At 47.9% G+C, this 14,054-nt stretch overlaps 1 protein-coding gene and 1 long non-coding RNA gene across 4 annotated transcripts in view; one reads left to right on the forward strand and one right to left on the reverse strand.

Annotated features, from left to right (window-relative positions):
• Positions 1-310: 310 nt before the first annotated feature.
• LOC307218033 lies at positions 311-6,228 on the forward strand. Of its 3 annotated transcripts, none has more exons than XR_013839669.1 (5): positions 311-678; positions 3,520-3,665; positions 4,465-5,045; positions 5,137-5,303; positions 6,008-6,228. It is a non-coding gene; the product is annotated as an uncharacterized lncRNA (long non-coding RNA). The 3 variants fall into 3 exon arrangements; XR_013839670.1 differs by having other exon boundaries at positions 312-1,119; XR_013839671.1 differs by lacking the exon at positions 311-678 and adding an exon at positions 1,140-1,254.
• A 604-nt stretch (positions 6,229-6,832) lies between these two features.
• KIF3B (kinesin family member 3B) overlaps positions 6,833-14,054 on the reverse strand; it is a 29,033-nt gene continuing 21,811 nt past the window's right edge. The window contains exons 7-9 of the mRNA XM_079979175.1: positions 13,782-13,887; positions 11,236-11,414; positions 6,833-10,385 (exon numbers count right to left, since the gene is read on the reverse strand). Of these exons, the coding sequence (XP_079835301.1) occupies positions 10,295-10,385; positions 11,236-11,414; positions 13,782-13,887 (376 nt within the window). The 3' untranslated portion in view covers positions 6,833-10,294. The remainder of the gene's footprint in view (positions 10,386-11,235; positions 11,415-13,781; positions 13,888-14,054) is intronic.

A 14,054-nucleotide genomic window follows, 5' to 3' on the forward strand; every position in this document is an offset into this window, starting at 1 on the left:
GAGGAGGCAGACGGGAGCGCGCGCGGCCGACCGTTACTCGGGCGCGGTTTTGGCGGCGGCAGGGGGGAGGGGCGGGGCGCTGGGCTGCGCGCACGCGCGCGCGCGAGGCGGCTGAGGGGGAGAAAAAGGGCGGGCAGGCGAGAGGGAGGGGGGCCCGGCGCGCGCGCGCTCTTAAGGGGTGCTGAGGGTGGTGTTGCCGCCGCCGTCGCCGAGGCCCGACATAACAACGGAGGAGGAGGAGGAGGAGGAGGGGGCTGGGGGTCAAAGGTCTTCGAAAGGGTGGGCGGGAAAAGGGAGGGGGGAAACGAGGAGGACGAGGCGAGGCGGTGACGGAGGCCCGGACAGTGGCCGGCGAGGGACAATCCTGTCAGGAGCCCTGTCAGGAGGCGAGGGAGGGAGACGGCTTCGCTCGGGGGGGGGGGGGGTTTGAAGGAAAACAAGCCGCGCGGGCCGACGGGAGATGTAGTCTTGGCGAGCGGAGCGGGGAATGGAGGCGGGCACGCGCGGCGAGGGCCTCGGGGCTACAAATCCCAGAAGGCGCCGCGGCGGGGAGAAGGAGCCCTCTCCCGCCCAGAAGAGGAGGGGGCTTCCGCTGGCGGCGCGGCTGCCGCGGTGCATGATGGGCGGCGGCGCCGCCAAGCGGGGAGGGGGAGGCCGGGAAGAGGCCGAGACATCCGGGTACTCGCGCGTTCAGGCTTCGTGTGAACGTGCAAACCCGTTAACGCTCCCAGCTCCCGCGTTGGCCCATGGAGAGGCGGGAGGGAAGAGACGGGAGAGCCCTAACCCGGACTCCGTTCTGAAGGCCGGCCCACATGTCACGGAGGGGCGGCGGCGGCAGTGTGGTATAATGGTTAGAGTGTCGGGCTAAGGACTTGGGTTCGAATCCCCACTCGGCCGTGGGCCCTTCGCTGCCTCTCGACCTAACCTACCTCGCAGGGTGGTTGTTGGGATGACACGTGTGGGGGGGGGGGAGAAGGTGGGATATAAATGCAATAAACAAAGAAATGGGGGGAGAGGGAGATAAGTAGCACCGCAGGCAGCAAACGCGTCGGACTCCCCCTTGCTGGGAACCGCGGAAGGGAGAGGGCGGCTGGTCCTGCGTTCGAATCCTGCTTGCGGGTGAGGGCATCTCTGGGGGGCTGCTTGCTGCGAGGATAGGAGGAAGGGGCCTCGCTTGGCCTCATCCAGCTGCTAAGCTCTTCCTAAGGTCCTATGGAGCCTCCCGGTCCAGGGGCAGCCTTTCTGCACCCCCAGGTGCTTAGAATTATTGTACAGTTTATTATATGAAGTCCGTGAAGCCTGCAAAGCTGCTTATCATTTGGAAGCGTGCGTGTATGTTGGGCACGGGTGTGGCTGGGGGTGTACCGAGAAATCGTTTGAAATGTTTGCAGGGATATTGGAAAACTGCTACAACGAGTTATATGGAAACTCAGCTAGGGGGACTCGGGGAAGTCATCCAGTAATGATAATTAAATTGGAATTTTAACAGTTAGGATATATGTTTGTTCGCTTGTCTTTTTTATATTGTAATGTTTTTTATGTTTGTTATAAATTTGGAAAATTAACATGGGGGTGTGTGTGAAATGTTTGCAGGGATTGTAACGGTTTTCCACTGGAGAGCCCAGGCAAAGATCGGTTTTGCAGATATGGTTTTGCAGAGATGTCACCGTGCAAAACAGTTAAAATCGCTGCAAAACCATTTCTGCCTCAGCTCTCTCCCCCTCCCTCACAGCCAATTGCCCAACAGCCTGCAAAGCAGCAAGCTCCTAAGACCCTGCAAAAAACATCAATGGGGTTATTTACTTCAGAGTAGTGGGAGGGGGGAGAATCTTGCCCTGCCCCACTTCTGTGCATGTGTTGCGCATGTTAAGGCGGGTAAGATGCTGCCTAGCTGCCTCTCAGACATGAAGTTCTTGCTCAAGCGCAAAGAAAGAGCAGATTGCTATGCCTTTAAAGCCAGCCCTGCCTCTTACTTCTACCTTGCCTTCCCTTTCTCAGACATGAGGTTATTGCTTTTGTGTCCTAATAAACCACAGAGCCTAGGACTTGCCGATCAGAAGGTCAGCGGTTTGAATCCCCGCGACGGGGTGAGCTCCCGTTGCTCAGTCCCAGCTCCTGCCAACCTAGTAGTTTGAAAGCAGCTCAAAGTGCAAGTAGATAAATAGGTACCGCTCTGGCGGGAAGGTAAACAACTTTTCCGTGCGCTGCTCTGGTTTGCCAGAAGCGGCTTAGTCATGCTGGCCACATGACCCGGAAGCTGTACGCCGGCTCCCTCGGCCAATAAAGCGAGATGAGCGCCGCAACCCCAGAGTCGGCCACGACTGGACCTAATGGTCAGGGGTCTCTTTACCCTTTACTTTTATAGGGGTAAATGGAAGGAAGAAGATTTAACTGGCTGCCTTATACTCTCCTATGGGAGAGGGCTGCATGGCCATCTATCACAGCTGCTTGAGTGGAGGTTCCTTCACTGCAGGGGTTGGACTAGATGACCCTCAGAGGTCCCTTCCAACTCTGATTCTGTGATCATCCCAAAGGTGATGCAAGTATTCCCTGTGCCGTGTACTGCCTAGGAAGCTTCAGTTTCCTGTGATCTCTGAAATGGCTCAGTCCTTGTTTTTATGTGCTATATTTGCCTTTTTTTAAAAAAAGAATTATGCGTTCTTTGACTATGAAAACCTATATACGGATAATCTATTTTCTTTTAGTTTGTCCTAGATTTCCAAAGCCCTATAAGCTGCTCAAATTGTTAGGCAATTGGGCATCTTTTATTTTTAGACCCCCGTCATCGAGCAACTAAATTACCGTATTTTTTGCACCATAACACTCACTTTTTTCCTCCTAGAAAGTAAGGGGAAATATCTATGCATGTTATGGAGCGAATGCCCGCGGGTGGCGGGGGGGATCTGCTGCAGTCGTGAGCAGAGGATCCATGGTTCCCCTTCCTTCCCTCCTCCACAGTTACAAAGCATGGATCCACATGGATCCTCAGGATTTTTGCATTGGGCTACTCCAAACTCACTGTCAGATCACATGTCTGTGGCCACAGCATGAACCACAAAAATCATATATCCACTATTTCGTTTAGAATATTTTTTTTTCTTGTTTTCCTCTAAAAACTACGTGCGTGTTATGGTCTGGTACGTGTTATAGAGCGAAAAATACGGTACATGGTTTCTTTTCATCTTTTAAATATATGGGACACGCCTAACAGTAGTTTTAAAGATGAAAAGGATTCAAATAAAACTTCCCCCAAAATGCAAGTGGGAGCAATTGGTAAACAAACAAAAACAAATATACCTCAAGGCTGCAATCCTAAACAGTTATTAAGGAATTGGCCCTATTTGAACACAGTGGTACTTCAGAGTGAAAAACTTAAACCCGATGAGTAACCTAGGATTGAGTTTCACGTAGCTCTAGAATGATCTGCTTCACTCAAATTTTTCAGTGCAACTAATGGGAATATTTGTTTAGCTATTTTTAAAAGTGCTGACTGTGTTTGACGGACACATCTATCTTTAGGCAAGAATTGGAAAATGGAGGAAATGGATGTGAAACAAGAATGCCTTGGTACCGCTGACCTGGTAGTTTATGGGCTCGCATGGGAAACGTCCGAGCGCAAACTGGAGGAGTTCTTCAGCAGATTTGGAGCAGTTCTCAGAGTCCAGGTATCTGGCGTAACTACCCTTCCATGAGCCATGACTGGGCAAAGCATCAAAATGTAACTACTGTTTGTTGTGGTTTCTTAAGAGATATCACTTTACCCACTGCAAGAACTGTTGAAGTTACCCAAAAATAAATAAATAAATAACCATAAAAAATGGTATCGGAGCCTGGTATCGGGAACAGAAATTTCTTTTTGGGAACAGGATTGTTGAGGTGCCACTTTCTGCCCTCGGACTTTTGTCTTCCTTGGTGCTGGGACTATGTGGCTGTGGTTCACTCAACTCATGATGGAAACAAGTCTTTCCTTGAGGGCCACTGAAGCAAGGGACTGGGACTGAGCAACTGCATCTGTTTCAGAATTCAGCTCAATTTGTGGTCTTAGTCCGTTTCGGTGTTGAGTTTGGTCAGTTTAAGTCATTGTGGTAACTGACCTTTTCATGCTGGTAGCTGGGGTTGTTTGTCTAAATCTGAATCGAGAGAGAGAGAACCCCGAAAGTTACATGGCTGAGCTGGTTTCTCGGCAGAATTCATGGAGTGGCCCTCTCTCCATTCTCTCCCTCTGCTGCAGCCAGACAGAACGGCTGTTGAGGGACAGAGGAGCCTGGTCTCTAGGCTGCAGCTGTTAGCAAGGGAAGATGATGAAAGCAGGATGAAACCTTCCGCTGAAAATCATCAGACATCATTTTTCGCACTACTTCATTTTGAAATTCAACCCATGAAATAGCTGGGTAGAATTGGTACGTAATTGGTAGTGCAATGCCATTGTTGTTACAGCCATCTCATCTCTTCTCCTGACCCTAGGTGATGACTGATTGCAGATCCAGTCAGTCGAAGCGGATCGGTCTGGTGAGATTTGCAGACTACGAAGCACAGATCAAAGTCATGGTAGAGAGGCTTGGAGTGCCACATTTGATCCCAACTTCTGAAAATAGAACCTCAAGGAAGTTTCCTTGTGATTTAAGCCGAAGTGTCATGTTAATCTCTCTCAGTGTTTGTTCAGAAGCACAGATGAATCCAGAGATGGTTGTTCTTTTTCTCCTCATTTCTCAAAAATGCTTATAAGTAACGGAGTGTCTTCTAAGCTTGACATAAGTTCTGTTCCCGGTGGCTTTCTGCACAGGCACACGGAAATGTGTGAAATGTTCATAGCAGAAGGGCTTCTGCGCAAGAGAGCAGATATGTGTGTACACAACTCTGCATGCAGTATGTTGGTTATTAAAACAGCTAGACAAAAACATTTGTATTAATTAAAATCTAAGGGCTGCTGCTGCTGCTGCTTCCCAGCAAGGACCACCCTGCTGAGGGTCCTGCTCCTGCCTCCCCACCTGGCCCAGGGCGGGGCCTGACAGGCTTCATAAGGACTGCTGCTGCCCAGCAAGAGGGTACTGCTTCTTTTAAATTACTTTAAAATTGTTTTTTTAATACAAAAAAATCAATAAATAATATTAATCTTTTGTTCTGCATTGGCACCAGCCAACTTCAGAGGAATTTTCAAATCTGAGGAAGGTGTGCTGTAATGCACCGAAGACATGGATGCAGATGATATCTGTGAGCTTATTTGCCGGTTTGGAGAAATCATTGATGTCTTCATTGAATAACCCTTTGGAGGCTTTGCCTTTCTTACTTTTGCTGATGATCAGGTATCTATGCAAAGTGCCCTGGTCTTTTGCTGATGTGTGGGCAACTTATTCTTAAGTTCATGAAGTTCCTGTTCAGTTCTTATTGTATAGAAAAACTTAAGCGCAGCAGGCTCATGAGTGACAAGACAGACTAATTCTTGTCCTATTGGGTGGGTGGCTGCCATAAAAGCTTTAGTTGAGATTCCAGCATGGCGGGGGGCTGAGCAGGGGCTAGTAGTCAAGGGCAACCGTGTCACACACCCCCCACACACACATTGCAGAGGCAAGTTCGACCACCGCAGACCCAGATGTGAGTAGGCCATAAAATTTGTGCTATTACCACGCAAAAATGACAATGGTTTGGTTTGGGGTGTGGGGAGAGAAATTTTAGGCACTGCAGGAAGTGGGTTAGTAAATTGCTCTCTGAAGCACCTCCCATCCTCTCCTTTAAAAAAGAGTTGAAGGTGAGGTTTTTGGAGAATTTTTCCTATCTATGGTGCAATTGCGTTTGGAATAATACCATGCACAGTTCTGGTCGTCTCACCTCAGAAAGGATGTTGCGGGGTTGGGAAAAAGTTCAGGAAAGAGCAACTGAAATGATCCATGGGATGGAACGCCTCCCCTATGGAGAAAGGTTGTAATCTCCGGGTCTTCTCAGTTTGGAGAAAAGGTAATCTTGCAAGGTTACTCACTCTTTCCTCTTCTCTTCCTCTGACCTATCCCAGAGCCAGGAAGCAGCAATGCCATGATGAGCAGAACTCCTGTCACCCTCATGCAACACAGAGGACGTTACGTCTACCACAGCTCCCAAGCAGTGTTAGAAACTGGGAAAGAAAACATGCTTGAGAAGCACATGCTTTTATGCAACTGTTTGGATGTTTCATTATTGTTGTCAGTCTGTTTTGAAGAAAGTTCTGTTAGTAAAGTTCCGTTTTCTGGAACCATACTTTTCGGTCTGGATAATTTTTATTCCGAGAGAAGTCAGTTTTTATTCATCCTATTGTTTCGAGCTGCATAGTATTAATACCGGCATTGCAGAATGTTTCAGAGAGGTCTAGCACCCCTGGCAGGTAGCCTCTACTTAAATACGCCCAGCGAAAGAGGTTGTGGGAACCAGGTAATGTTTCTTACACTTTGACCACCTAACACACACACACACGTTCAGGAACTGGGATTAAATGGCAGAGCGCTGCCTCTTTCCTTGTGCCTACCTACCTCAAACAGCAAGCTTGGAGGAAGGACAGGGGGAGGTTAAAAACTACCAGCTCCTGCTCCTTCTGAAATAATGGCCTCAATAACAGGTGGGAAATGAAGTATAGGTGGGTGGGGAAAGATTCAGATCCATGATTATATAATCATACTGGTTAAAAAGTCTGGTGGCAAAAGGGAACAGCAGGAACTCTACTGGGATCAAGGGCTTAAAATATGGGATGAGTTTAGAAATCTAATAAAATTCTAAGACTCAAGTTTCCCATCAATGTATGAACACCTTTTCCAAAAGAAAACCTGTGAATGTGAAACAGCATATGAAAAAATGTAACTAAAAACAATGAGGAGGGGAAGGAAGAGGCTTTATTATTATTATTTTACATACAATAAATCCAATTGAATTTTTATTTATTTATTACACATCTTTAGGAGCACTTTTACATTCCTAGACAAGAGAGATGATAACAGATACAAGCTGTAAGATCTATGGACAGAAAAGGAACTATGTACGAGCTATTTCCAAAGGTCTGGGAAGTTTCTCAGAAGACAGTTGCGCCAGTTCACGTTCATTCCACTGGGTACGGTCCCTGTGTGAGACCCACTGAAATAAATGGCTTTGCACCGCTGTGCTGCTCTCATTCATTTCAGTCACATTGGAGTCCTACCCAGTGGATTGGATCTGCGGGGTCAAATAAGGACAGATTTAAATCAACAAACACTCCATCCTTTCAGGGCTGAGCCACCAACATACAGTACAAAGGTGCTAAGCACCCACCCAGCTGACCAGTGTTACACAGTCATAGGATCATGGATGACTCTTGCATTAGCTTTTCTAGTGTGTCGGCTGTGCGAGAACAGCACTTGTGAGATTTGTGGTTTATTTTTCAACCTCAGTTACATTGCCTAATGCCACAAACAGAAACGAATTTGCAGAGGGATTTATTTAAAGTGATTTTCTGAACATCTTGTGACCAGGTCTACAGATAACAGAACAGACTCTCCCTAGAAAAGTCTTTGCCAACCTGGTGCCCCTCAGAAGTTCTGAGCTACAGCTCCCAGCTGTGCTGGCTGGGGTCTGGTGGGAGTTGTGGTCCAAACCTCAAGGGCACCACGTTGGTGATGGCCGCAACACATAGGGTGCACCTACCAGCTGAAAGGTTGGCACAATTCTGAGCAGTGTCCAAGAGTTTCACATAAAGCTTTAGAAGAAACTGCTTCAATGGTCGTGGACCTCAAGGTTTGGGCCCTGGACCTCAAGAGCTACTTTTGCTGAATTATGTTTGGTAGAGAAAAAGCTAATCAAATTATGCAGATCAAAGGAAAGACAAAGACATTGCAAGCTAGCTCCCATGGTTGCACTCGTCATTTCCTAGGCCTTAATGGGTTTCTCTTTCACGCTGGACCTCAGGCAGATCAGCTGTATCAGGTTAATTCTGCCAGTTTGTCAGTTTTAGAGAAGAGCCCCTTGTCAGGAAAGAGGGGAGAGGAGTTAAGAATCACATTATAAACAAAGCACTGAGGGGTCTATCTGCTCCTGCTTCTCATTCCTCTCTCTTGTATCCTTAACCCAGGGGGTTCTCCAAGCTAGCCTGGATAAACCTTTGAGGCACTGGCCTGCTTACCCGATTCTTACACGAAAAGCATCCCCTAGGATATTCCCCCTCTGGTTCTCCCCCCGGACGCTTCCCAACAGAAGCCCAATGCAATGGCAGAGCCCACAGATGCACACAGACGCTGTCCCTTTGCCTAAACGATTCTTTGGATTCACAACCAGCACACCTCAGTATCTAAGCCGTACAATCCTTTTCTTAAATAACAAAGCAGAGGAGATCAAAACAACGGAGCTGAACCGGATGGGGGGTGGGAGCACTTTGATACCGTGAGAGCCAAAGAAAAGAGGCTTTTTGTCAAGAGCGGCCAAGCTCACCGTGAAAGAGGCGATGCAGGTTCCCTCTGGCCAATGCAACAGCCAGGGGCCATACAGCTCCGCTCCACGGAAGTCATACTTTGAAAACAGAAAAACCGGCCTCATTCCAGAAACGTACTGCCCAGAATCCAAAGCAATGGGGCTTGTTGGAACAGCTCTGGGCTGGTAGGATGGCCTGTCTGGGTTGTCCTTGCTTGCGTGGGTGAGAAACCATGGAGTCAGTGCAGCTGGAATGGAGTGCTCAGAGAATGTTTGACATAAGGGCAACAAGGCAAAGGCCATACGCATTTGAGAGTATTCCTATAACCAAGGAAGTTCTCATACATACCGACATGCACACTCGCACCCACAGCAGGGTCTAGGGAGAGGAGGGCCGTTAAAACATTCAGAGAGGAAGCCGGTGGGGAGTGGGGAATATTCACAGTACAACAGTCAACAGCAACCCCAAAATAAAATATTAACAACTGAATTCTCAATATACATCAATCTTAAACATACAAACTGAACCGTAAAACGATACCCGGAGGGGGCACCTTCTTCAGCCTTTTGACCTGGCCCAATTCAGCAGCAACTTGCGCCCCAAACACTGCACAGGGCAGCTTTGGAACTGGGGCGAGGAGAAAGAAGAGACTCTGAAGAAGCAGGACTGTTCTAGCACAAGCCTCGCCACTGGAATGGGCAGTGGGGCCTTCCCCTCGAACTCAAACCCTAAACCCCATTCCCATCCGACAGAAGATTCGGGGCTCACAACACTTTGAAAGATCCTACCACTTTGGACAAGGTGAGAAGCGGCGACTCTGGTCTGAAACAAGCCTCTGCTCACAAAAGGAACGTTCTGCAGCATCCAGGAGAGCGCTCGGCCAAGGAACCGCTTCGGCTTCCACCCCTCTGCGGCGGAAAGCAAAACCAGCCTCAAGAAGTCACGAAGGCCACGCGGACAGTGGAAGACAATGAAGGAACTGCCGCAGCATTCCCTCAAAGCAGAGGTGCCTGGTGGAGCGCACTGGGAGAAATCGGATGGCAAGCAGAGGAAGATTGCTAAATGCGGAGCTGGCACCTGGCGCACAGCGCTGACTGCTGCACAGAGTGGACCTTGCCGGCCATGGCTTAAGTCTCTAGGAGCTCCGCCTAGGACAACTCTTGCCAATCCTTGTAAACAGGCAAAGGATTTGTTAAGTTTCTATTGCTTCTGTTCCAGAGGAGAGAGAAAGAGCAGGTTTTCAAAGCTCTCTTTCGGCTTGCATTTCTAGAAGGAAACACGTCTAAGTAGCTGTGGGTGCATTTTGCTCTCGGCTCCTCTGTGGGTTGGAGGCACGTCCACCTGTACCCCTTCCCGCCCCCCGAAAAAACCCCAAAACCCTTCCAATGGTGCCAGTCTTTCGATGGAAAGAAAGGAAATGGATTTTCTGCCACAAGTGGTCGCTTCTCAGCCTCACTTGATTATTAAGCATCATCAAGTCCCAGAGTGCTGGTTCTGCTGAGATGGCTTTGGGCTCCATCCCAAGGGCAGGCAAACCAAGTGCAGCAAGAAGACTGTGAGAGGAAGAGGAGCAGGAGATGGCAAGGTGACAACCCCCCCCCCCCAGGCTTCTTGTTGCATCTAACACTAATGTATTTTCATGCATTTCTGATTTCCTAACTAAAGTCTCTTTCCCCTTGGAGACCAAATGCCAGAGGGACATGACGGAAGTCCACCTGGAACACGCCTGGCTGGACAAAAAACAACAATAGTTCAGCTGCAGAGGGGGCCATCGTTTCGTCTCGAAGGGAATCACTTTGGAGCCTGGCCACAGAGTCCCCTCCGAAGGTCCTTTGCTTGCCTCAGCTCTTGGAAGGCAAAGCTGCTGCACAGCCACACCTTAGCAGGGAACTGGCTTTACTTAGGGACCAGCCCACGAGACTGAGGGTAGAGCTGAGACCCAGATGGACTGGACGAAGAGCCACCCGATTTCCTTCCCGTTTTAGGCCTGGAAAACAGAAGAATGTGTGACGAACAAAGAGCTTCTCAAAACAGGCATAAACAAAGGAAAGCCATTTCGTAGAGCTGAATGATGAATTATTGGCTTCTCGTGGGACAATCTGCTTTAGAATTGGCTTATTACTACCAAACCTTACCGACTACGTTGCTTGGGGATGGTCAGGCTGTTCTGTTTAAGACAGTGGCTCCTCCCCAAAACTGGACCACCTCCCCCTTGGTTCCATAAACTCGCCCCCTGTGCCCCCCACCCTACAAAAAAGCAGCATTCAGAACAGAAGTTTTCACAACCCACTAAGGATGATAGCAGCACAATGAAGTTCAAAATAGTAACCATTTGCTGCACATTTATTCAAAATCAAATGAAAACCATTTAGTTCCATTAATTCAACAAATGTGATGAGCATGATATCGTCATACCAACTTTTCAGAGTCTGAGTGTCATTTACACCACCACCAACCCCTTCCGCCCCTTGCCTCTTAGCGTCTCCCAAGTAACCCCACTGCCCGATTTGGGAACCACCATTTTAAGAAAACAACCAGGTATCCAGCTGACAGTCAAGCAGTTGTTGCAAATAGTTTTCCTTCAATGGCTGCTTTTAGAAAAGGCGGGGCGGCATGCCAAGCCTCTCCCATTTTCTCAAACATTTTAGAAAACCCTTCACCTCTACCAAATACTGCTTACTGTGCAGAAACCATCCCCTCAATTTAAGTGGTTTGGTGCTAACAAATTCAGCCTGAATTTGACTACCCAGGATATGGGCTTCCAGAATTTGTGTGTGTGTGTGTGTGTGTGTGTGTGTGTGTGTGTGTCTGCTCTCCTTCCAACGACCAGAGCTCACCTGGATTTTGACTTCTTGTTGGATGTACTCTCAAATGTGGAAGCGTCCACTTGTATCTCATCTTCTTCTTGCAAAGCAGCCTCGAGAGCCGCTTGTACTTTGGGGGCAATGGCTGGGCCCTCATAGTCCCGGGTGGTCCGGCTAGGCATATCCAGTTCCAGCAATACAATGTTTTCTGCCTGAGGGATCAGAACCAGGAGAGTTCAGACAGGCACCTAGGCCCACAAGCCAGCAGACAACTTTATTGCTCACATGTGCTCTGTTTCGCAGCGGAAATCGGGCGAAGGTTCCCCCAGTTGTAGTTAACAAAAGAGCAGTCACAGGAACTCAAGTGGATTATACTTCTAAAAGATTGCAGAGATATTTATTAGAGAACTCAAGCTGTCCACAGCATTTTGACTTCAAAATGACCCCTCACTATAAGTGGAATAGAAATCTCTTTGCTCCCGATAAAGACGACACACTGAAACGTGTTTGGCATCCTGCATTTTCCAATAGGTGCCTTCATTTCAGCAATAATTTGACAGCTTGCCTCCTTTTTCTGGCTTCCTGGTCCCCCTGGCCCCGACCCATACTCTTCCTGCTCAGTAAGGCTGTATTACGTATTTATAGGAGGCCATCAGTATGCTGGGCATTTTGCAGAGAACAAGAGGCCAGGTCCCTTTTGTTTTAAGTCCTCAGCCAAGCAGAGGGCTTTGCTTTAGGAAACATGTTTTGCTATGCAGGGCATTGGACGGCGGGTATTGCAAGAAGCTGGGTCTGAGTGTCTCTATGTTAACTTGAGGTGGGGATTTCTTCCACAGAATCACAATACGGAGACAGTTAGCAGGGGGCTGAGTCGACCCACTGGTCGATAGCTTGGGCTATACTTTACCCATGGGCTCCTCCAATTTTACTCTTTAGATATGTTATGTAAACTCTGCTAATAGAGGACAGGGAATTAATGTAACATCACTTAACTGCTGCCAGAATTAATATTTGTCAAAACTGTGGGGGAAATGAGAATGCCATCCACGAGAGAATGGCTAACTAACATCTGGGACAAAGTATGCATGGTTAAGCTTGCATACATGGTGAGAACCAGAAAGAGTCGACAACAGTATTGAGAAATGGTGTGTTTTCACAATGTACTGGAGTAATAAGGTACACGATAATTTAAACCTATTTGTGTTACTTGGAATCTTCTGGTATTATTTTTTAATATTTGTTTTTGGAGCAGAAATGTGTTCCTGTATGTTTAGTCTGAGATATCCCCTTCTAATTTAGTTTTATTTTATTTGGCACCTGTTCTTATACTTTCTGATACATACATACATGTAAATAAGATAAATAATAACTTTTAAAGAGAGCCTGGCTCTCCTACTGGAGGACAACCAAATATTGCATATGTTAAAAATTTACAGACAAAAATGTTTCGTGTGGAAGGGAAATAATGGCTTCCCCACCCCTGACATAGAGGCCTGTTGTGAATTGTCATGCTGCATCAGGAACCAAACAAACAGCATGACTAACAGGGAATTTTCTTGATGAAAAGTAACAATCGGTGCCTCAGCGAAGCCCTGCAACCCTGGGCACAATGCAGAGATGCACCTCTGGTTATGGGTGCAGACATGGCGTTCTTCCCGAAGACAAAAGCTGTGCACCTGAGTGCAACAAGCAGCCACCCTCCCAGCCCCCGGCCATTGCAACACTGTGCAGTGTAGAGAGCGAAAGGTGACTTATACTTCGAAGTGCTTCTTTTTGCATGGTGTAAACCTCCTGCCTAAACGTTTTAGCACCTCAGGTCTTTGAATTTGAATCTGAATTTTATTATTACGGTCACAGACCAGCTCTGGGTCACCCACAATATCAGGAAAATCACAAAACACAACAGGAATACACGGAATTGCAATTAGGCACAACAGAAACAATTCAGATATAGCAGCAGTTAAAAAAATTATCAAATGTACCAGCCAATTTAGGGGGGTGGGCATTTTCTTTCTCCATGTTTCCTGCTAAGGAGTTACCGGTAATGTAGAAGTTGAATAAAGTAGGCGCAAGGAAGCAGCCTTGTTTAACACCACGGGACGTTTGGATTTCCTTGGATAAATGGCCTTGTCAGTCACACCTAACCCGGACCCGAGTGTTTTCGTATAAACTGCAGATAAGACACAGTACGTCTGTCTATGCTTGAGGCGCTTAGTTTTTCCCAAAGCCTATCTCGGGATACTAAACCGAAGGCAGATTTAAAATCTATGAAAGCTGCGTAGAGGGATCCTCCTTTTCTTGAGGTGTATTTTTCCACAAGATGTTGGAGTACTAGGCCTTGGTCTAAAGTTGACCAGTTTGCCCTGAAAGCAGCTTGTGCTTCTGTAAGGACATGTTCTCACTCCATCCAATCCTCCAGTTTATCACATACGTGGGCAGCATATAGTTTACTGATAATGCTTAGGAGACTAATTGGCTTGTAATTAGCAGGGTCTGATCTCAGGTCTTTTGTCTTTGGTGAGATGGTGAGCTTCTCCCATGAGGAACCCTCCACACCATTCATCTGAGCGTGACCTTACCCTGTACCGGGCTTCTGGGCGAACCATCATGGACATCTTAGCATGCTGGCTCAGGGGTCTCTTGTATCCCACAGCTGACACCGGCCTCTTCATCATCTGTTGATTCCTGGCGAGGGAAAAGGACATCAAGCCCACTGCAGGAGCCAGCCCCCTCCCCTCCACAAGCGGCCCAACTTCGGACCCACTGAGTCTCTCCAACCAGCCTGCAATTGCTGCGTCAGGAAAATCTTGGAAGGGACCCCGAGGGTCATTCAGTCCAACCCCCTGCCATGC

The sequence above is a fragment of the Podarcis cretensis genome, assembly GCF_951804945.1.
Source record: "Podarcis cretensis genome assembly, chromosome: 6".
Classification (NCBI taxonomy): domain Eukaryota; kingdom Metazoa; phylum Chordata; class Lepidosauria; order Squamata; family Lacertidae; genus Podarcis; species Podarcis cretensis.